The 23,912-nt window shown below is 35.1% G+C and overlaps 1 protein-coding gene across 2 annotated transcripts; it reads left to right on the forward strand.

Moving 5' to 3' along the window:
- The first annotated feature begins 4,445 nt into the window (after positions 1-4,445).
- Positions 4,446-23,286, forward strand: Hap40 (Huntingtin-associated protein 40 kDa). Of its 2 annotated transcripts, none has more exons than XM_090170547.1 (12): positions 4,446-4,510; positions 7,580-7,680; positions 8,266-8,312; positions 8,377-8,449; positions 8,641-8,932; positions 19,443-19,500; positions 19,922-19,981; positions 20,512-20,603; positions 21,038-21,119; positions 21,721-21,767; positions 22,515-22,570; positions 23,141-23,286. In XM_090170547.1, exons 2-12 carry the CDS (start codon positions 7,604-7,606, stop codon positions 23,205-23,207), a joined length of 951 nt encoding a protein of 316 aa, XP_090026673.1. In that variant the 5' UTR covers positions 4,446-4,510; positions 7,580-7,603; the 3' UTR covers positions 23,208-23,286. The 2 variants fall into 2 exon arrangements, with proteins under 2 accessions (XP_090026673.1, XP_090026674.1); XM_090170548.1 differs by lacking the exon at positions 4,446-4,510 and adding an exon at positions 5,143-5,225.
- The last annotated feature ends 626 nt before the right edge of the window (positions 23,287-23,912 follow it).

The raw sequence follows: 23,912 nt of genomic DNA on the forward strand, positions 1-23,912 counted from the left end.
TAAGCAAACGATGCAAAATTAAATTAAAATGCAAGTATCATTATTTGTAAAGTAAAATTTATAAAGAACGATGAGGAAAAACTAATAGCTACATATCTAGGTTTCAATCATAGAAATCTCATAGGTAACTAGAATGCTGCCGTGTAACTGGCAAATGGACCAAACGCCGTGGCAGACGATAGCCAGATCTCAGCCAATCAGAGCTCAAAGAGTGGTTCTGCCAAGAGTTAAACGTCAGCAGAGAGAATGACGTCACCTAAATCATTATTTTTCATTACGTTACCAAAACCGAATTTGATCATAATTCTTCAAATACGGCGCTCTCGGCGAACGACAAGTTTTCTGCAGACATTTATTTATTATTTTATTTACGAAAATGCCTTCGCGGTGTTTTATTCCATCGTGTAAAAAGTGTCGATATTCCGATTGCGAAAATATGTAATTTTCAAGTTATAAACATTAGGCCTCGGCTAATAAACGGCGGGAAATTTAGATTTTTAGGCTTAAATGTTTATGAAGCGCACCTGCAAATGAAACGGAGCTATCTTCTTCCAAATAAGTTTACAGATTCCTTAATATAATATTTAAGTTATTACCTGCAAGCTCATACGATCTCAACAGGGAGTACAGAACGGGAGATGAAAAGAGGGTGTTTTTTTGGTTCTGCTGCAATGAGCTACACTTCAGCCGGCGCCTCTGCAAAATACGGGACACCTCGACTATTTAACGCCATCTATTATCAGCGGCCATGTGGTTTTTGTTGATAAATTCTAATTTTACACACGTGGTGATCGAAAATAAGCATGGACCATTGTTACATAAATCGACTTTCAAAAGTCAAAAGAAAAAAATTTTAATTATTTTAACAGATCTTATAATTATTTTATATCATTTTATACAATTTATTTTTCTATTTTAGGGAATGTGTTTAAAAAAGCCATGTTAAAGGAAAAAATGGGAAATATATTAGCCAATCATTGCAAAGGCTTAAGGTTTGAAATATGGTACAAAATTATATTTACATTGATTTAGTACTATGATTTCAGTTGTATTATATCCTAAAAATGATACGCTTTACTCAAGAAACTTGGAATATTGCCGGTCGTAAGATAATTTAAATATTTACAATTAGGATCTACGTTATCTAATGAAAGACGGCAGCATCCACTTCCTCCATAAACAACAAAGCCACAAAAATTAGGTAGATGGCTATTGAACAAATCAAAAAGGTCGTTCATGTGTAGAAGGAACTCGGCTGTGAAAGTGCTGTTTAATGTTAAGTCTCCTAATCCCAAAGAGCATGCCGTTTCAATGCAATTGGCGACACTCCGGCTAAATATTTGGGCTGCTAAACTGACTTTTATATTGGAAAATGCAGGTAAATTAATGTGTTTGTGTGTCAGCTTATGAGCGCTTCGAAACTTTCCAATTTTTTGATCTAATTCAAAGAAATTTTCAAGATCTTTCCAAGAAACTACGTTGTCGTCCACCATAATTGGATATCGTTTGAAAATGTTCCTCACACTTTTTAAGAGATGGGGAGGATCAAAGAAGAAATGAATTTTCTCATCATCAGTTTTAATGTATGGCTTTTCAACTGATATCCCCATACTTCTGAACAAAGTTTGGTTTCCCGTCCCTTGGTCACAAACCACAGCTTTGACAATGAGTCCAATATTTTTTAGGTGAGTTATGCAGTCGTGAAGCAAAAGATTTAATGTCTGCCCTGGGCAAGCATCTTTTGTTAGAAAGTAACCAATTGGTTGTTTCCATTTTAGCTTTATGCCTTTAATCATGAATACAAGAGCTTGATTTGCATACTGCTTGGTTCTACCGTAAGGACCAAAATCCACAAAACCTTCAATGATGTCGTTTCCATGATTGTAATTTAGTTTTTCTTTTAAGCTCATTTCGTCAAAAGAAAGTACTACCACTCTTTCACTAATTTTCTTATTTTGAAATTTTATTTTCAAGGCCTCAAGCGTTTTGTGGTCGAATCCAGGTTCAATTTTTATGTGAGCTAACCATTTCTCCAGCGTTCTCTTTGTTGGAAAGCATAAAACACCTTGCCACATTCTGTATGCCTGAGGGCTGTGATAAAAAAGAGAAAGAGCCCATTTCTTTAACAGTGTTGAGTATCTCCTTCCCTTTTTGTTTCTTTGTCTTAGTTTCAATTCAGAATCAAATAATTCCTTAGCAAAGTCAGATAAGAACCTAGTAGCATTTGTGACATCGCATATATTTTTACTGTCTGCCAGTTTAACTTTCATACTTGCTAACTGCTTTTTCATTCTTAGGATTTTTGCATTTTTCTTATTAAGTCTTTTAAGAAGGTTTAACTCTCTTTTGGTTTTAAATACTTTGGTTTGAACTGACTTATTTTTTACTTGCTTTTCCGAAACTACAATTTCTATTTCTCCTCCTATATTTGGTTCTAGTGTAATAATTTAAGTAGTTTAGTTAAATTAATTTCAATAAATATCAAAACTCTTATCTTACCATATTCATTGTCAATATTTGAAGGGTAGCTTTCGTTTGGATGGTTATAATTGTGTTCAATTTGAATGCGTTTAGTTGAGAATATCAATTCTGGGTTTAAATCCAAAATTCTTTTCCCATTGCCATTAAGTTTATCTACTGAAATGTTTTATCAATTTAAATCTGGGATTTATCTGGGTTACAACTTCAAATTTAAATTACCATTTTGACAATTTGATTCATTAGGCAAAGCGTAATTGTGCATTTGGAGAATTTGTTTAGTCCCATTTAACTCTGACCCGTGTGTAGCCAATGTGTTTTCTTTTGAGATATCTTCTAACCCATGTTCATTTGTTTGGTTTTCCTTTACTACTTGTTGGAATAATAATTAATAAATTAAATATTAAGAAGCAAGTTCTCCTGGTAGATGTTTTCATACCTTTAATAGGCGAAGGGGAAACTGAAATTTGATCTTCATTATTGCCAAAAATAGTTGGTATAGCAAATGTTGTTAGTCTATTTCTGGTTTTTACATTCATGAAACAATCGTCAGTAAAATGGAGAGAACAAAGTGTATGGTTTGTGTACAAATATTCAGTTGTTTTATGTAAGAGTTTGTCATTGTTAACATTTTGCAGCCACAATGTAGAACTAAAAGTTTGAAAGTTAAATATATGAGAATATAAGCTAATCTAATAAAAACGCGTATTTACCGCTCTTTATCCCTTGGAAACTTAAAAAAAGATAAACGAGACTTAATTTTCTTAGGTGAAGAACAATTTTTCGCCGAACAATACATAATTAAAAGATTTATTGATGTTAATTTATCCAACAATTTGAAAACTTTTTGCGTCGTTCTACGCCTAATATTGAATCGAGCGCCGCTCGAGGCGAACGGTGATAGTAGCGCCCTCAAACGTCCAAGACTAGTGGACATTTTAGCGAAAAAAAATCATGCGACGGATTTTTGAAAGAGAGGCGCCTCTCTATAGCGAAGCGACTTTACCCTCTCTGGCGTAGCGATAGTTTTCGTTCGCAAATTTTTTACAATTTTAAAATTCATTATAACAAAGGTAATATGGACATCGTACCATAGATTCGGAATCACTGACTCGCCCTTAGTAAATAGCGTTTACCTACTACTTGCTGGAACGAAGCTGGTTACCATGGTAATTATGCATGGTTACCAACTTTAAATAGGGTACTACTGCAACTGATGGAAGCCAATTTTTCGGAGTTCACGTGCGGTCGAATCATTGAGTTGGGAATATTAATCTAGAGATCCAATCAAATCTGCTCCCCGCGAAACAAGTTTTTGAAAAACACGAATGTGCCGTCTGCTCTAAAATGACGAGCAAACGTGGCGCCATCCATTATTTTGAAGAAAAAAATCTTTTTGCTTGAAAACGCGTCTTATTTGAAGGAACCATTGAGAGATAGACGGCGCCACGGGTAGAATGATAACGTTTTCTCGTCATTTGGGACGCCGATGGGAGCAGACGACAGTATTCTTATTTTTAAAAACTTGTTTCGCGAAATACTGAAATCCGACGTTTTGATTGGACCTCTAGATTAATATTCCCAACTCAATGGGTCGAATATCCGAAAGATCTCTGAATTCAAATCGAGGGTGTGGAGTTCTACATTAATTTGGATTATAACGGACGTAAAGAATGTCCCATATTTCTTTTATTTTTCATATTCTTTATTTTAGATTAAACGGAGGATCGTTTTAGTTAGCTAACAGCCAGTTACATCCTATTTTTTATCCCAACAGCGGCTTAACTAATAAAGTGAATTCATTCGGTAGTACCATGTCCTTTCGAAAGTTGTACAGTTAATGCATTATCGAGCCTTGACCGATGCAACTTTATAGGTTAAGGTTTTCTTATTTCTAGGACATTTGGCCGTATTTTTGCGATACTCGTGTCGTCTGTATTTCGTTCTACCGATTACATTCACCCAATGCCACCATAAAGTGTAAACAAACAAATGAGTTTCGACATTTTCAACAACTTAAAATTCATTTTTGGTAACGTAATATTAATTTTAAATGTGTAATATCATTTTTTAAACCGTTGCATTATTGCGAAACTAATTGCCATACGCCAGAGCATATGTAACGTAATAATAAAAATAATAAAAAGCATATTTATTGAGGATATCAACAATTAGCCAGACTCCCAGGGCTAGTTTACATATTGGTCCTTTAAATTTAAGTTCAAACAGAAGAATTAGAAAAGTTTGAAATTTGTCTAAAAAATTTCCAGTCTGTAGGTAATCGAAACACTTCAATTTAAACAATTTAAAGTCTTTGATATTTATACTTTTTAGTTCCAGTGGCAGCGCATTCGAAAGTACTGATGTTTTAGATTTAGTAAGATTTTAGTTTTGGGTTTGAATAAATAAATAAATTTGTATGAGATCCTCTGGTGTTATGCGAGCGCATAAGGTTAACAAGACGGGTGTTAATCATGAATAGTTTGAAAACAAAAGTGGCCATATGAATTTTTCTTCGTGTATCGAGTAGAGTCCATGATAGCTGCGTATGAACATATTTTGTTGAAGTTCTTTGGTTTACTCCTAGGATAATTTTTCCCATAGAGTTTTAAAATACTTGCAGTCGTGATACGTTTTCTTGAGATGCATTGCAGTATAATATATCTCCATAATTAAAGATTGGTAAGATAGAAGTTTTATACCGAAGCAACAGAATGTGAGATGGCAGGAATTGTCTTACTTCCTAAGTATGGAAATTCTTGATTTGATTTTACTAATTATACTTTCAATTTGAGGAGTCCATGTTTGGTTTTCATCTAGGTGGAAACCTAAATATCTGACTGTTTTTACTCTTTTAATCCCAGAAATTGGTAAAGAATTTACTTAGACCATTTTAATAGCTTGTTCATGGGACCAAAAAGTATGAACTCTGATTTTTTGGCCTTGATAGACATGCCTACTTTATCAAACCATTTTACACAATTTTCATATTCAGCGTCTAGCTTCTTAATTACTTCATATGGGTCGTGTCATCAGCGAATTGATATGGTTTAGTAAATTCTAGTGCTTCAGAAAAATTATTTACATAAATGGGGAAGAGAAGTGGTCCTAGTATACTTCCTTGTGGTACTCCCAGTTTAACAGCTCTATCTATGAGTTGATGTTTTCCCATTTATTGAGACGTATTGTGTCCGACTAGAAAGGTAGGAGTAAAACCATTTGTTAAAAGTATATTAAATTAGCTTTAACAATTATTAACATGTAGTATAATACGTATTGACCAATTAACAAACGTTATGTTTAGTCACGTGACTCTACATTTACCACTAGCTTATAAATGATCTGGCAAACCTGTATATTCCCCAGGTCTCAAGAGGTTCTGTTTGTTGCTTGTTTGACTTGGTTAGCTGCACTCAGTTAGAAATAATTATGTATATATATCATTAACTAGTTTTATTAAACCTTTTTAATAATGTTCAAGAGAGTCGTTTTTGTTACCACACATTCCCCTAACAAGTGGTAGCAGAGCGTGGTTCAACTTTTTGTGTGGTAACATTTTTGTGATATGTATATTAGCTCGCCAAGGCTTATTTGAGATTCTCCTATTGCTCATTTCACCGCGTGTTATTACTCGCCGGTTTTCAAGATGGTGGAAGGGTCGTATTTAGTAAATGCAATTAACAAATTGACTTTAGACAATTATAAAAATAGGAGCTATGAGACTGTGTATAGGTTAAAAGAGAAAGATTTATGGGATATTGTAAATGGAACTGAGGAACCACCAAGAGGAGAATTAGCCATAGTAGATGTGAAACAGAAGTATAAGCTAAAAGAGGCGAAGGCTTACTCAACAATTGCCTTATCCATTAGTGAAGATTTACGGAGTTTAATTGGTGAAGCTGACACTTCCAGGGAAGCCTGGGTGGCATTAAAAGATGCTTTCTATCCAAAATCAAGAGCAAGAAAGACATAACCCACATTCATAGGAAGATTATATGAAGTAAAGAGACAACTGACTGAGGCAGGAGAGGATGTAAAAGACAAGGATATTAACAACTAATTAACAAGTTCCCAAATAGTTTCAATAATTTGGTTCAACAAATTTATCATTACGATGATTCCCTTTTTACGCCAACGAACATCAAGACAACATTGTTAGCTGAATATAGCAGGCAGCAGCAGATCAGATGCGCTTACGGTCCAGTTCATAATCAAGAGCGGAGGCCAAATCAAGAGCGGAGGCCAAATCAAGAGCGGAGGCCAAATCAAGAGCGGAGGCCAAATCAAGAGCGGAGGCCAAATCAAGAGCGGAGGCCAAATCAAGAGCGGAGGCCAAATCAAGAGCGGAGGCCAAATCAAGAGCGGAGGCCAAATCAAGAGCGGAGGCCAAATCAAGAGCGGAGGCCAAATCAAGAGCGGAGGCCAAATCAAGGGCGGAGGCCAAATCAAGGGCGGAGGCCAAATCAAGGGCGGAGGCCAAATCAAGGGCGGAGGCCAAATCAAGGGCGGAGGCCAAATCAAGGGCGGAGGCCAAATCAAGGGCGGAGGCCAAATCAAGGGCGGAGGCCAAATCAAGGGCGGAGGCCAAATCAAGAGCGGAGGCCAAATCAAGAGCGGAGGCCAAATCAAGAGCGGAGGCCAAATCAAGATTATTATTATTATTATAAAAAAGGTGAACGCCTACATAATAAAATGAGGGATCCTTTCAAAAGAAATTATATGGGGAAAAAATCATAACAAAGGAAGTATTTGATTGCCACCCAACTCTTCAACCATATGTATGCTCTGTCAATATCAGTGAACAAAGAGCATTTCACAAGTCTACACAACTGTGGTGTTGTATTTGTTTTCACTTCGCATCCTGATAAATACATTTTTAAAATTTCTCTTACAATAACTAAGCAAAGGTTTACTTTTAAACTGTCTAGTTGTTAGAGATGTGCGAGTAAAATTTTCTAGAATTTAGAAGGTATAGTTAGATAAGCATATCTAATGGTGTGCAATATTCGAAACAAAGTTGTTTGACCAATACTGATAGCGCTGGTCGAAACGTAAGGTATAACACAATCTGATCCAGAAATTCTTTTATTTATCGTTATAGCGCAACATAATTGAAGTTTCCTTCATGTCTCGGAACTCCATGGAATTGGGACGGAATGATTTCCTTGGTCAATATAAAATAATTTCTAACAAGCTAAAAAAGTATAATTTTGGTTTCATTCTAACCATAAGATTGGGAAATTTTAGTTCCATATTCATAGCGGATCACTAAATTTTGTATACCTCTCAAAATGTTTAGTATAAGCTACCAATACTCGATGCTAGTTTTGTTAAAGAAAGTCAAAGCGCTAGTTATGTTAAAGATAGTCAACGCTTGTGGCACTGGGTGAAAACTCGGAACCACTCCTGCGTTGGTTTGTGAGTTTTGTCCCTGCTGGTTAGAGGTATTTTCCCCTCGAGCATGGATTGAAGGGCGCTTTCCACCACACTCCTAACCCGGCCACCGGTAACTGGCTTCACAAGTCACTTGACTTAGGCCTGTGTGATTCCTTGGCAGTGGCGTAGCTGATGGTCCGCAGGGCCCGCGGTGCGGGGGGGACTCAAGCTTCGGGTGGTCCCCAGCTAACCATAAAAAAATTAAAAAGGGGGGGCCTCATAGAGATTTTTGCGGGGGGGCCTCTTGAGTTCTCAGCTACGCCACTGTTCCTTGGGTATTAGCTTAGCTGATTATTATTATTATTATAATTAATAGACTGTAATGCAAATCATATGATTTTTCTATTTCAGACGTTTTTTACGAAAACCGAATGTCGCCGAAGCTAGTGAACAGTTTAGTAAGTAGTATCTTTTTTCGTTTGTTTTGCAGAAAATATTTACAATTTAAATTTTCTCTTTAAGGTATACTAACGAAAGAGCTTCAAAGACAAGAATGTCCTCACTATGCTGCGTTTTGTTGTTTAGCAGTGGCTCGGTACGTAATGTTATTTTCACATGTAGTACATTTACAACTTGGGTTTAAGCTACTCTTAAAGTGGACTATTAATAAATACATTTGGTCCATAGCAAATGTCTGCCCTCAAAAGAGTTTTCCAATGTGGATTATTATTATTATGGGACATAATTTGAAATTTTATTACATTATCTCTTTTCATTTTATTTAAGGTGTGAACATACGTTAGGTAATAGTGTTGGTGAAACTCAAGCCTTAGTCCAAAGTGCAAGATTATTTTTGGAAGCTGAACAACAGAATCATCTGCTTCATTGCCCTACTTTTGGCGAGCATTTAAACGCTTCTATTAGCTGTTATTCTCACGGAATAAAGTCATTTTTGGAGCAGAAGCAAAATTCCCTTGCGGCAGCGCTTTGTCTGGAATTGGGTGAAGCTTTAAGTTGGCTTGGTCGAAAAGCAGATGCAATTCAACATTTTCAGAAAGCCGCCGATTTACAAAGTCAGGTAATCATGTTCTTAATATAAAATTTAATTCTGTATTTTTTGTTTCGTAATCATTTTAACCCTTTATTATGTTTGAGCTAAATGATGTAGTACAGTTATGATTCTAGGTCTTAGTTTAGTTGTATACCGTTCAATGTAAGTCCATAGTAAGACTAAATTTTTACATTATGCTAAAAACTATCATCTGAAAATCGTTGAAGATTTCCACTAGATGTCTATGTTGTTATTTATTTCCATTTAGCAGAGCAATTGACCAAAAATAAATAACGAATAAGTTTTAAATGCTATAAAAACTTAATTAGTTGAACAATAAAATTAACTCGAACTGAACTTGCTGTTATACACTACGGCAACTGCCTCATCCAAAAAAAATACCACAATGAGCTATGCTGTTCCCATTTTTTTCCTTATCAGTGACATCATTTATAGGTCAAAACCACGATGTCTCCTTTACACATGTTGTCTGATATCCAAGTGTTATATACAATAAGCATGATTACGGCATTCTAACCCCTATAACTGGAGTTTTTGTATAAATATTTTTCTGGAGAACGTTTTTTTGGAGAAATTTAATTTATACCAGTAAATTAATAATAAAATAATCAGCTAGGCTAATGCGACTTTTGAAGCCCTTAATTCAGGTGGCCGGGTTACAATGCGTAGGAGGGTGGTGGCAAGCCCTGCATGCCACGAGATCGAGCCAACAGCTCCCTTAACTATTACCGTTAACCTAGACAAGTTTTTATGGAAGGGGAAACCGAAGAACTCGGGGGAGAGGCAATGAAGAACATTCTAATGCTTTCCATAACCAGTTTTTTTATGCATTGTGAAACAGACTTGAAAATCAAAGTGTTTGGCTGTCTAAATGTTTAAGGAGTCATGATGTAACCGATGTTCAGTCAAGGGAAAACCGAATCGGCTTCGATCGAAATAAAATTACCTTATTTCAATAAATAAAGGCTTTATTTGGGGGCCGAGAAGAATTACAAAGAGGAACTAGCTTATCTTAAACTATCAACGGATGCTTATTACATAGCGAAAAATCAGTGACAAAATTAACAATTAACATTACCAGAGAGGAGAGAGCCATTTTAATTGCTGTTGAGATCAGGCTTGTGATAACTAGTGGCAGAGAAAACTACCACGGCAAAAAATAAACCTTACAAAAAAGGAACAGTGCTGCCATGGAACATCTGGCGAGCTACTCCGGCGGGCTGCCGACTGACCGTTGAGTCAAGAAGCCAAAAAAATATACGCCCCCTTGCCGGCTCGGACTAGAGCTTATATAGAGTAGCCCCCCTGGGTGTCAAGGCGGTTCTCGCCTCTCTGGCGCCATCTCTCTGGAGTGATGATAACTAAAATAATAAATAATACTGTAGGAATAGGAGTGTCAGGCTGTCCTAGTGGCAAAAGCCACTATGCCTAGGGTAAGTTAGGTTTTATACATTAGGGCATCCGTTGCAATGATATGATTAACAAAATAACCATAATGGAAATTTCTGTTTTGGTTTTTGACAGCCTCCCCGCAGATACGGGCCTTTTGTCTGTAACAATTTCGAACATCTTAACATTTATTGCTGACCCCCTTGTATTTTTTCTGCCGTTAAAAACAGTTTATACAATATTTCACCTGGCTCTGGTCTTGAGGATTGATACGTTTTTCAACATTAGTAAAACCCTATGTGTTTTTTTAAACCAATGTCATATTTATTTGAGAAAATTCCTTGTCATTTGAGACAGTGTTGAGCCAGTAGTAGATGGACAATGGGTAGAAAGGATCAAGGGTTGTGTTGAAGAGGACAGTGCCGAACTGATGCTATACTGACACTGCTCTCCATTGTATCTGGATTGTGTTAGAGAAAAATGGGAGGCTTCACATATTACCCTATGGTTTATGTTCCTATTATATTTTTTTTTGTCCTGCCTGGCAGTTTTTAAGTTTCGTCTGCTACAAAGGAGGACACGTTGTTAGATCTTGGATTATTAATATGTTACTGGATATAGCACTCTACCTTCCCTCTAGGCATTCAGAGCGTCTCTCAAACTTTGAAAAGAGTCGGGGGGGGGGGGGGTCACGCGCGGGTGGGATGAAAATTTGGTGCGACACGATTTTCTACGCAGGCACGAAATTTTGAAAATAACGGAAATAGTTTGAAATTGGTCGCCAGTTTTTAGAGGAGAGTTATTACTTTGACGCCGTTTCGACAGTAATTAAGTTATTTGTTAGATAATAAGTATACATATAAAGCAGTGTGGCATATTCGTGAATCAGTTTAGTAGAATAAAAGCTATTTTTAAAAATGGAAGAGTGAAACATTGTGCATATCCCAAGTGCAACAGCGATTCTAGGTATGAAAATAAACCTCATATGTTAGGAATAAGCTTTGTGGCTTTTCCTAAACCTAAAAGGAACCCTGACATTTGTCACAAATGGTTAAATTGGTTAAAGGAAGTGAGAATCGACTTTAAACTAGAAAACATTACCCGGAACACTTACGTGTGTTCAAAACATTTTGTTGGTCAAAATTGACCTACAATACAAAACCCAGATCCCGTTCATTGGATTGTAAGTATTTAACATGAGAATTGTATTAACATATTTATCAGTAACTAATAATGATGGTCTTAGATGGAAGATTTAAGTGTGAGTCCTTCGTATTTTGGCCAAGAACAACCAAATATTTCTTCAACTTCAGACCACAAAGTAAGTTAAATTAGTAACATATATAATTGTTTTTACTGAAACATTGTTAAATTAAATATTTTCTCTGTAGAATATAACTTCAATTTTGGGTACGACATTACCTATTGATATTGAGAGAGAATCTTCAACAGAAATGGCTGTTGACAATATTGAGAAGCAAAACCAAGTATATAACATGAGAATTGTATTAACTAATTAGTAACTAATAATGATTTACTTAGATGGAAGATTTAAGTGGGAATCCTGCGTATTTTGGCCAAGAAGAACCAAATGTTTGTACAACTTCTAGCCACGAAGAACTAATTTTTTCTTCAACTACAGACCACGAAGATATTAAGAGAGAATCTTCAACAGAAACAGCTGTTGACAATGTTGAGAAGGAAAACCAAGTTCACCAACCTAATCACAGTTCAAATGATTCATCTTTTTCAAACATTGCAAGTTTTAGGAATTTCTTAAGTAGCGAAGAGTGGTTTAAAATCCAAGACGACTCAAATTGGTTTTCAGCATTGAATCCAACTAGGTTACAACTACACAGAGTCAATGCAAAAATAGGCAGGATAGAAATAGCTGCAACTATAAATTACGACTTTAAATTACAGTTTTAGGGAAACATTTGGATACTCATAATTTAATCAGTGTTCCAGAGAAGGTTTGTAGTGTAGTTGAACTATGTAATGTAATATCTACTTTCAACCAAATTAATGTATGTCGTGGAATTCCTGAAGAAGAACTAGTAAATTTGCTATAAGAGAGGTCACGGGGAAAGTTTTGTTTGGAATCAGGGGCCATTCACCATGAAATGTGCCTGAGCGTTACGAATAAAAAAACCTGTGTGTTTTGCCTAAAGCTGAGAAGCTATGCTTTGACAACTAAGTCGTTGTATGAGAAAACCAAAAACCAAAAGTACAAATCTTTATCGAAGAAAGAACTAATTGAACTGATCAAGGCTTCTAAATCAAAGGAAATTTTGTCTAGACGAAAGATTAAACGTTTACAAAAACGGGCAAATAAATGTATAGATATAGAAGGAGAAAGAATTGAAGAAAACGATGACTCCTCCATTGAAGAAATCTTGGAGAAAAATTTACCAAAAAAGGACGATAACTCATTTTTGGCAATATTCCTACGAACCCAGTTAAAAGTTATTAAGCAAACAGATAAACGTGGCAGGAAGTGGCACCCCCTTGTGATAAAATGGTGTATCTATCAATACAACAAGTCTCCAAGCGCGTACCGTAGTTTAGCTGACTCAAATATACTTGAATTACCATCGTACAGCACCCTATTCCGACACACGCCCAAAGACAAAAGAATTGTGGGATTTAACAATGTTGTCTTAAATCAACTGAAGGAAGATTTGAAACCAGAAAATCTACCGCAACACCAAGAATACTTCAGCATTCTGTTGGACGAAATTAAAGTCAAGGAGGATTTATTGTATAAGAAGAAGTCTGGAGATCTCATAGGATACACTGACCTAAATGATGCTCGTAACCAAATTAATGGGCTACGGTTCGAAAATTTCTCAGATAAAAAACTTGCCACACATGTTCTCATGTAAATGCTAAGAGGTGCCACTTCAAGAGTCAAGTACCCATTCGCCCATTTCGCTACTAACAGTTTAACTGCGGACGATCTTAATTCAGTAATATGGGAAGCAGTTGAAAAGTTGGAATTGCTCGGGTTCAAAATTCTATCAATTATTGGTGATGGAGCTGCCACTAATAGGAGATTTTTTGCAATGAATACTTCAGACAGTAAGCGTTACTCCTGCATCAATCCTTACAGTGTGGATGAAGTGCGTCCAATTTTTTTTGTATTTGACCCTCCGCACCTCTTGAAAACTACCAGAAATTGTCTTGCATCAAGTGTGAATGGTTCTACAGTCCGTCTGATGTTCAAAAATGGACAAACCCTTACATGGGAACCAATAGCCAAACTTTATAAGTCAGAGTTGTTAAAAGTTGGGAATTTACGCAAAGCCCACAAATTGACATTGGATCACATCATATAGTAAAATGAAAGTCCGCTACGCTTCGCAAGTGCTCAGTTCATCTGTTGCAAACGCAATTGAATCTGAATATGGAGAAACATTAAATGAAACCGCGAAATTTGTATTAAGTGCAAATTTTAATCAAGACCCGCTTGAATTAGAATTTTCCCGTCAGAGAGCAGCCAACGGATCTAATGAAAACCCTATGGTAGACACACTAGGTAACAACCGCGAAAAACTCTTAATGCTAAAAAGGTATCAAATACCCTGCCACAGCAATTTAGGTAATACTTCGATAGAAGATTTGCTTGATTAATCTTCACTGTTATTTTAATAAATTTAGTTTTAAAAATACATTCAAATTGTTAAATCATTTTTTTATAGTTTCTCAGTTGGATCTGTTTTCTTTACCTGGATTTTGAGTTTGCTTTTGTTTTTGCAGCCTTCGCTTGGGCCTTGTTTTTAAAATCCTCCTTGATTTTTTTCAAGTGTCCATTAGCTACAGTATTTATGAAATACTGCAAACAATGGGTAAATAATGTCATTTTTTCATGTTCGGAAACTGTGTCTTCAAAAAATCCATTCCAAATATTTAGAATATTTTTATCTTGGAGAACTTGTTCTTTAGCTTTGACTACTCTATTTTCAACATAAACTGCTCCATAATATTTTGAAATTATCTTGTAAATGCTCTCGAAAAACCTGTACGACTCCTCACTTGGGTAAAAGAGTCCCCCCCCCCCCCGATCTTGTTTCGCAACCCATGATCGCAACTGTTCTGGAATATTTTCTTTTTGAGTGACTAACTTTGATACTAATTTCCTTCCTTCATTTGATTTGCGACTTATAGCTTTAATGGCAGCACCTATCACATACATTAAAACATCGCTAGCCTCTTCCACAGGAACATTTACATCTATTGATTTAATTTTTTCCTTCTTGCATCCAGTTTCAATGGTTCTTCGCAACAAAGAGTTTAAAGATCTAAATCGTTCCGGATCTGTCAATTCATTAAACCCCTACGTTAAAAATGTAATCAATTAGTGAAAGATTTTTGGTCTAGTGAACAATTTTATAAATTTAAATTAAACTTACTTTAGTATGAGTTAATGATTTTAAAGTTTTCGTAGTTTTCTTTCTGTTATGCACTAGGTCGTTCATTTTGACAGTTATTTTATCCTGAGGGGTTTCGGTAAGGATTGGTCGGATTACAGCTTTTACTTCATTTAGATCTCTAACATGTATATTCAATAGCCACTGACAGCTTTTTTCTGCTGCATTTGTCAACTGTAGATTTGAATTTCTAATTGTGTTTTTCACTTCAGAGACAATTCCCCCAAATGCGGCGTCGTAGTCATTAGCTAAACAAATAATTGTTATTAGAGTGTCCCAAAACAATATTTTCGTATATTTTATTACGTGATATCATGTAGCTCCGAATAACTTTCTTTAGTCTCTTCTTTGGTGATGGTTTTCGCTGGCTTTTGATTGTGCTGAAAATAATATTCAAACCAAATGTTAATATTAAAATATTAGTAAAACAGTTTGGATATCAACTTGCTTTGTTATTGCCCCAAGAGGTTTAGCTTTGCACTGACTAGATTTTTCATCACAATTCATGTTGCGGAGGTATTCTTCCACTTCCTCATCACTCAACAAAGCATCGCTTGAACTTATATTTAAGTTGTCATTCTCATCTGTAGAGAAATGAAAAATAGTATTATCAATATAAACACTCACCACTTGAAAACGTATCCGAATAAATATCACAAGATGTAGGTATAGAAGCCTTCTGTACATTTTCATTGATGCTTTCATCAGATGAAACTGATAAATCGCTATTGCTTTCTTCAGAAAAGGAATCCAAACTACTTTCAACAGTAGCCGATTTTCTTATTACAAAAAATTTATTTAGAATTTTCCGCATGTCTCTAAAAATTACTATTTGCACCCCGAGTATTGTGATTATGAGGGATTTCCCTTTTGAAATAATTTAATTTAAGTTAATTAGAATTTTGCCCCTCTAAACATAAACTGCAATGATGCTAGTAAGTATAGATTCTCTAATGGTATCCGCTATGAAGTTTCAAGTATGTCTTTTGATGAATGATATTTAGTTACTTTTTGCACAAAGCGAGTACCATAATGATAAATAAATGGGTTTTTCATATGTTTTATATTCTCTATAGTGGTCTAAGTAACCATTTTTGTGGCTTAACATTTTTGATGACATTGTCAATATATGCTCATTCCAGGAATGCTTCTCGTCTATCAAGACATTTACTATTTTAATTATATGGTTTTATTAAAACCTAAAGATCATGGAAATCGTGTTTTCTACGGGCAGATATGACCCTACATTTTGTCTTTTTTCATTTAATACTAAATTCAGATCCAATAATTTTGTTAGTTGAATCCAATAACGGCAAAATTGCACTACAGCGGCCTCATGTAATTTCGTTTTTTTGGTGGAGAATGTAGCACTTGACGCGTAGATTACGAAACTATTTTTTTGGGCCGCAAATGATAATTAAATAAATTAACTTAATTTTAAAAATTTTGTAATTTTAGGGAATTACCGTGTTTTTGTATTTTTAATGTAGCACTTGACGCGTAGATTACGAAACTAATTTTTTTGGGCCGCAAATGATAATTTAATTAATTAACTTAATTTTAAAAATTTAGTAGTTTTAGGGAATTACCGTGTTTTTGTATTTTTTTTGTGGGGGAGAATGTAGCACTTGACGCGTAGATTACTTAACCATTTTTTTTGCGGCCGCAAATGATAACTTTTAAAAAAGGCGTCATTTTAGGAGTTTAGTAACGTTTTTCTAAAAAATAATTTCGTCGTGTATCCGTCTACACCACTTTTTTGACACGCCCCAGCCCCATTCCGACGAAGATAATTACTTCCAAAACACGTAAAAGACGTTACTAAACTCCCCGTATTGGCGCCTGACGCATTTGGAGATTCCCCGTATTGGCGCCGCGCACTCGCTTCACTAAAAAAAGCGATGGGGCATCCAGTGACTTTGTTTCGCATTATAGTATCGTTTCTGCTTGGCCTGAGAAAACCAGATATTACGACGAATATCCTCCATTCGTGCGGCCATAGGGGCAACAATCTCATTAATATACTGACCAACTTCTTCATCAGATCCTGTCAAATTAGGATCATTCATTGGCTCTACCCACAGCAACCTAGGTTCCTGGCTATGATTAAGAAAGTAAGGGGAGTGACCATGCAGTTGTCTCATGTGAAGCAGAGTTATAAGCCAGTTGTAAAAGAGAAATTCAAGTCCCACTCTAGCATGAGAGAAGTCTTGTACCAGAATATTTCTGTATTAGAGAACTGGAGGTAGTTGGGGGGGGGGGGGATGTGACGGTATTTTCCCGCCATAATTTGAGACACCCGGTATAGAGCTAAAGTCTACTCTGGCGCCCAAGAACACTATTAGCTACTGACCAATGGCTACAATATGTTTATTTATACTAGGAGGTCACAAAAATCTGAGCTGGGGATGGTTGTTACTATGACATATAGTTTGGAAAATGTCAAATAATTATTTTGATATATATATAGATATGCAATGAAAAAGAATTAAACGTTTATTTGAAAAATAATTAATCGTATTTGTTAATTGAAGTTGTAAAAGCCGAGTTATATATAGGAAAACGTACTCTCATGTCTCACACTCCCTTGTGATGAACTGGTTTTTCCCGCGAATAAACGATAAGGCCGGTGCAAAGTGTTGACAGGATTGGCGGAAAAACAGATAAAGAAAGACCCCCTGGGGAGCTTCCAAGGTTCCTTATCTCCGCCAGAAGCCTGTGACGTCAGATGGGTGAAAACACTCATCACGTATAAAAACCCGAACTCCCCAGAAGGGAGAAGAAAGAACGACCTGGGGGAAGTAAGATCGAGAGTTCAGTACCTAACGCTGAACATGGGAGTCTGATATCTGACAATTGAGGATTGCTGACGATTGTCGGTCCGTCAAGGGATTCCGCGATGGCAGTCAGTTGAGGATAGCGGAAGATAGTTGGTCAATCAGAGGAGTAATGTTCAGAGTCTGGGGAGAGTACACCATCCGAACTGGGAAGTCTTGATCCAGGACTTAGAGAGTTTGCCGTCGGTCCGATGGCCGTAGCCTCAGACCCCCCACCGAAGGTCATTACGGGCAAAGTGAAGAGTTTTAAATATACCATTGTACCATAATCATCGTGTAAGTCTCTTTCATGAATAAATGTACTTGTTTAGATTCCCTTTAGTCTTTATTCCATGACTAATAAATATTTCAATATCTAACTTCGGATACGGGCTTAAATTATACAAAAGTGTAGCATTTACACATAACGATAACGTCAGTTTTCACAAAACCCGTTACACCCTGCTCACTCGTTTTGTCTCAACCTGCGCTGCTAGCTGATACCATCACCGCCTGTTTTTCTAAAAAATAATTTCGTCGTGTATCCGTCGACACCACTTTTTTGACACGCCCCAGCCCCATTCCGACGAAGATAATTACTTCCAAAACACGTAAAAGACGTTACTAAACTCCCCGTATTGGCGCCTGACGCATTTGGAGATTCCCCGTATTGGCGCCGCGCACTCGCTTCACTAAAAAAAGCGATGGGGCATCTATAAAGCGACCTAGAGGACAGTACCAAGCCTTACGCATCAAGTATATACTTTTAATCTCAACCAGAAAAAAAGTGGCCCAAAAATAGAAAACACCTAGAAAATGAACAAAAACTGTATAAGATTTGATAAAGTACGGGAATATCACTTTGTGGCCCAAAAATACAAAACACCGAGAAAATGAACAAAAACTGTAATTGATTTTATAAAAAAAGGGAATATCACGTGGAATTCATTAGGACACCGAAACTGTGGTGTCGGCGAACACACGACGGAAATAAGTACAACGAAACACGTGAAAATGCCCAAAAATTAGAAATTTAAAATTACATTAAAAAATTAAATAATCATTTGCGTCCAAAATAAAAATTACCCTCGGCATCTAGGTGACAAGGTCTATCAGGCGCAACCAAAATTAATATACAATTCAAATTCAATGAAAATGAGAATTTTTTAAATTAAAAAAATTAAATTAAACAATTAAATACTCATTTGCGGCGAAAATAAAAAATACCCTCGGCATCTACGTGACAAGGTCTATCAGGCGCAACCAAAATTAATATTAAATTCAATGAAAATGAGAAATTTTTTAAATTAAACAATTAAATACTCATTTGCGGCCAAAATAAAAAAATACCCTCGGCATCTACGTGACAAGGTCTATCAGGCGCAACCAAAATTAATATAAAATTCGATGAGGCCGCTGTAGTGCACTTCACCCCCAAAGCCTTATTACAGACCAGATTTTCAGTATTATAATGATAATTTTGTAGGGAATTATCGTCAGCATATTTAGGGGCAGTACCTTTCTCTATGTGATTTTTGTAATTGTCAAGATGGAAAATATACAGAAAATTTGCACAAATTGACATGGCCACCATCGAATTTTATCTCTGTTTAGTTAATTTTTTTTGTGCGAATTCTTTTCTGCTACAAAGCAAAATTATACTTTTAGGGGCCATAAATTTCTCAGACATAGGCATTTATTTTAGTAGCTGAACAGAATGATAAAGATATAAAGTTAAATGGTATACCACATGTATACCAATTTTGGGTAATTTATCATCAGATCCCATCATTTTCTTTTATATAATGAAGCTGTTTTTTTTAATTATTTCATTTTAAGCAATTTGTTTCAAATAATATTGAATTTTATATTTAATTTCAGTGCCCATTGAACTATTTAACTGCATTGGACAAAGTTGCATCCTGTAAACTGGACATAGGTAAGAATTAGTGGAAACTATTGGCTCGACTAGTGGTACACTTCCACCTATTGGCTTGACTAGTGCTACACTTTCAGCTATTGGAAAAAACAAACTATTGGTGCAAAGTTTTGAAAATTAAACGGGCTCCAAAGTTCGGTGGCAAAATGTGTGTAAAGTCAGTAAAGTGCGAAATTTATGGTTAACTCTGCCCGCCTCTGCCAAGCCCGAGTGAGGGGTTGGGGCGGGTTGGGGGGAATGAAAAGCATGCTGAATTTTCTTTTTTTTGCCACCGAACTTTGGAGCCCCTTTAATGGGTCAATCTGACTGATTCTATTTTAATATGAAAGCCATAGACACGTCCCTAAAGCCTGGCAATTCAAATTCTAATTAAAATTTGACAATGTCTGGTATGTTTCTAACTTGATGTTTTTTTGACTAGGTGACTTGGATGGTGCACTAACAGTCTTATCGCAAATGGCAGTTATAGCCCAAGATAAAAGTTTGTTAAATATTTTTATTTACTAAGCTTAATTCTTAATTTATGTCTTGAATTTATTGATTTTTATGCAATTATTGGCCCTTAAATTTAATGTCTAATTGATGGACACTTTTTGATTATAAATGTAATATAATAATATAATATTAATAAATATTAGTTTAATAAATTTAATTAAAATCTTGAAAAATGCTTATCTGTTAATAAACAAAACGTTTCTGATATACCTGTTGTAATTTTTACAACAGTTAGTTGGTGACACCCATTAGATGAGACCTATTGTTTTTTAATGGAAATCTAACGCCATCTTGGAAAATGGCAGGTTCCATAAGTGATAAATACACCAAGTTGGTTTATATCTGTAGAAATAACAAGGATAATGAAACGGAAAGTATAAACTGAAAATCCTTTAGCACAAAGTTTGCCAAAACATTTCTATACTCCCCTCTAACGAAAAAGCTTTTATTTGGTGTTTAAGGTTTATGAATAACCCCATATTTCAAAAAAGGATATTTTTGGTTTTACTTTTCTAGTACAGCAAGTTAATGGCAGAGCAGTTGGTGTATTTGGATCTATCTTAGCTGATACAGAAGTGACATTACTGCTGGTTTTACTTCTTTTAAAGGTATTTTTCTCTAATATACTGACTTAAGGAGATAACTAATTTCCAACAGTAGTTGGTTTGAGCTCTTTGGAATTTTTCATGTTATTGGCAAAAATATTAATATCAAGAATGTATTTATTTAAACTTTGGGAGAATGACTGTTTAGACTCTGCGGTTATCGTGGTCAAAATCTTCTCTGGTAGAAGGAAAAGGGAGGAAAATTGCCACTGACGTGTGCTTTGATCGTGTTGGAATATGTTAAGTTAGACAGAACCAATGATTTGTATTTTCTTGAAGGTTGGAACTTACTTTTCCAACATGAGTGGGGGGGGGGGGGGATTTGGTGCAATACTAAAATTCATCTCAACATGCAACATTTGCATAAGAGTCATTCTCCCTAAGTGTAAATAAATACTTCAAGACATGGCTGTAGTTAAAATAAAAGTTTTTTTCAGCCTCCACCACAAAAACTCAGTACTGAACAAAGCATGTTTATGGACAAATATGTAATTGGAACCTATGATCCTGAAAATACAGGTAGCATTTTGTTGGATTTACCACTCATTTTGTGTCTAAAATGTTTATTGTCATTGCTAGCAATATAAGTTTATTTGACCCCCCATTATTCATGAAAAACAGTTTTTAAATTTTTTTAAATGAAATATTAATCAAGAATGAAGAAACAATTGCCATAATTTAATTAGGCTAAAACTTTTAGCATCTCAGTTTAAGTTAATATAGTTATAGGAAAATATAATGGAAATAAAAATTGAGGCTAAATGATGGGGAATGACCCAATTTGAATGAAATTGAGAAATTCTTTCTTTTAAGTCCATTAAATTGGTTAATACGAGAGGACCTAGTGATAGTCACGAAGTTCCACGAATGATAAGCATTCGCATCCATATTACAATGACCAAATCATAATATTCTTGGAAGTACTACAGGGCTTGTCCCCATCACTGAAAGACTTTTATTGAAAATGGGTTGATAGCTGTTCAGGATCTTACTGATTACTGTTCTGAGAGTATCTTTTCACCCTTTGAATGAATGTTGAAAATTATATCTTATAAAATTCTGAGCTGCTTGTAAAAAGTAAAAATATTACTTAAACATTAATAATATTCTTTTTATGTAGTCAATTACCTTAGTGAAGATCTTGTTCTACTACTCCAGTCTTTAATCGTAAGTACTGGTTTAAATTTTTTTATGGAATAAAGTAAAGGTAACTCCTTGAACAAGATCGATTTTAAATAGACTAAACATTTAAATCTGCATTTCGTTTTGGGGAGGAAAGCAACTTAGTCCTTTCTATAAATTTGTTGTTAGCTACAAATACTAAGAATTAGCTCTAAGAATTTGTGTAAAGAACTCATTGGCCTCCTGAGTCATTATGGAGCAAAGTTAAATATTAATGCTTATAATGGATATTTTGGTTATCTGTATTTATTTTATAATCAGTTATTTAAATATTATGAAGGGTTACTCTCCATTGAAAAACCCAACACATAACCAATATTTTAATGAGACCACGATTACTACCTCATAAAAAAATTAACATAAAATGAAGAGACTGATTAATATAAATAATTCCCAACAAGAGATAATGTAGCTTGACCCACTAATAATAATAGCTAACCTCTAACCCTTAATCAGGACTCATTTAACTGTGAGTTAACCACTACCCACCTACTCTCAATCTAGGATAGCCTAAGAATGTCCATAGCATAGCAATTATGGATAATTTCTATTGCTAAAGGTATAATTAATACCATGATGCAAGCTGGCTCTAACACACCTGTTTATTTCAAATATACAAATGCCTGGAGTTTAGATTAGTTTGAATCTCTAGTATATGTTTACTAACCTAGGGTGCTAAAAGCGTATAATGGCTGTGAGATGTTTGATTTTATACTGTAATTTATATTGCAGATGGCTTGTGATTCTAAGGAAATTGATGTCTTAAAAGCTCTACAAAAAGACTTGTGGTCAGTATTTAATTGCTCATAATAATCAAGTTTGAATTACAGAAAGTGTTTAAAAAATTCACTATTCTTAAAACCTGGCAGTTCTGTCCTGGTTTTATAATGTCCAACATTGGACTAATTGAGACTGCAAGAGAATGGGAAAAACGCCCCAAATTTACAATTTCTTTATTTACTTATAATCTTAGTCAATTAGTGCAAAAAAACCCAATTTATCTAATTTTTCTGATTAAGAACTGCATAGTAAAGGGAGTATAAAGTAGGTTGTTAGATGGTGTATCAACGAAATTAATATTTTTCCTGCTATTAGTACTGTTGATTGTTTATGAATTAAAAATCTGTATTAGCCTCTATTTCTACTGATTAATGCACACATCTACCTAAGCTTTAAGTATTCCTCTAGCAAATAACTAAACTCCTGTAGCAGATTTGGCTGCAAAAGGGTAAAATCAGCTTAGAAATAAGTTAATACCGCTTTATACTTAATTTAAAGTTGTGTGGTATCTCCCAACATGTGTAAATCTTAAATTCCATTTACTGACATTAAATGTGGTTTTCTTGAATATATTTCAGGTCCTTGCTGTCAGCTCAACAAAATACATTGTTGCATAAAGTTTACTTAAGATTGGTTGAAAATTAACGGTAAAATATTATAAATGGTTAATATTTAGATTAAACGAATATAGTGTATATATGTTAACAGCTTGATGTAAATTTAATTGAGATTGTGAAATAAATTACGTTTTTTTACTGATCTGATTTGAAGTATCCTCAATAATATTTGATGTTTCCATTGTGACACTAAAAAACAGTTAAAGCAGAAATGAAAAAAAAAAACATTTTCTAGATAGAATATTATCTAATTTCAGTGATAATGTTTCTTATGTGAGTAATTGGAAGGTGGATGGTCATTTTGTGGTCCCTTGGATTTACTTAGGTTTTTCCTCCGTCTCCAGTTCATTTTGGGTATGTTACTGATTAAATAATTTAATTTACGAACTTTGGTGTTTGAATTTTATTTCGTTACATTTTGGTGCACCGAGAAATACGTTTTGATCTATTAAGTTTGGTGTGGTTCGGTCTGAGGGGGTAAAGGTTTGATTTCGTGATCTAATTTGTGCGAGAAACTACTAAAATGACAACTGGTGTTAATCACAAACTAAGCAGCCATTCTCAATTATAGTCCCTGTAATTGAACTTTGAAATATGATTATATTATCAAGAGTTAGTTAGATAGGGTATCTGGGTATGACATCAGAGATGAGTGGTGAGAAGTAGCTCATTATAACTAACTTATAATAATTATTAATGCAGTTTTATTATGTTAATACAACATGGTAGCAAT

The sequence above is a fragment of the Leiobunum rupestre genome, chromosome 1 (genome assembly GCF_980474605.1).
Source record: "Leiobunum rupestre chromosome 1, qqLeiRupe1.1.hap1, whole genome shotgun sequence".
NCBI lineage: Eukaryota > Metazoa > Arthropoda > Arachnida > Opiliones > Sclerosomatidae > Leiobunum > Leiobunum rupestre.

What these genes read in the sequence shown, in the direction of transcription:
- Hap40 (XM_090170547.1), top strand. Translation starts at nt 7,604, where the DNA reads ATGTCTCGGAACTCCATGGAATTGGGACGGAATGATTTCCTTGGTCAA. An exon ending in TGTTGTTTAGCAGTGGCTCG is followed by an intron (nt 8,450 to 8,640) that starts GTACGTAATGTT and finishes ATTTTATTTAAG; the next exon opens with GTGTGAACATACGTTAGGTA. An exon ending in ATCCTGTAAACTGGACATAG is followed by an intron (nt 19,501 to 19,921) that starts GTAAGAATTAGT and finishes TTTTTTGACTAG; the next exon opens with GTGACTTGGATGGTGCACTA.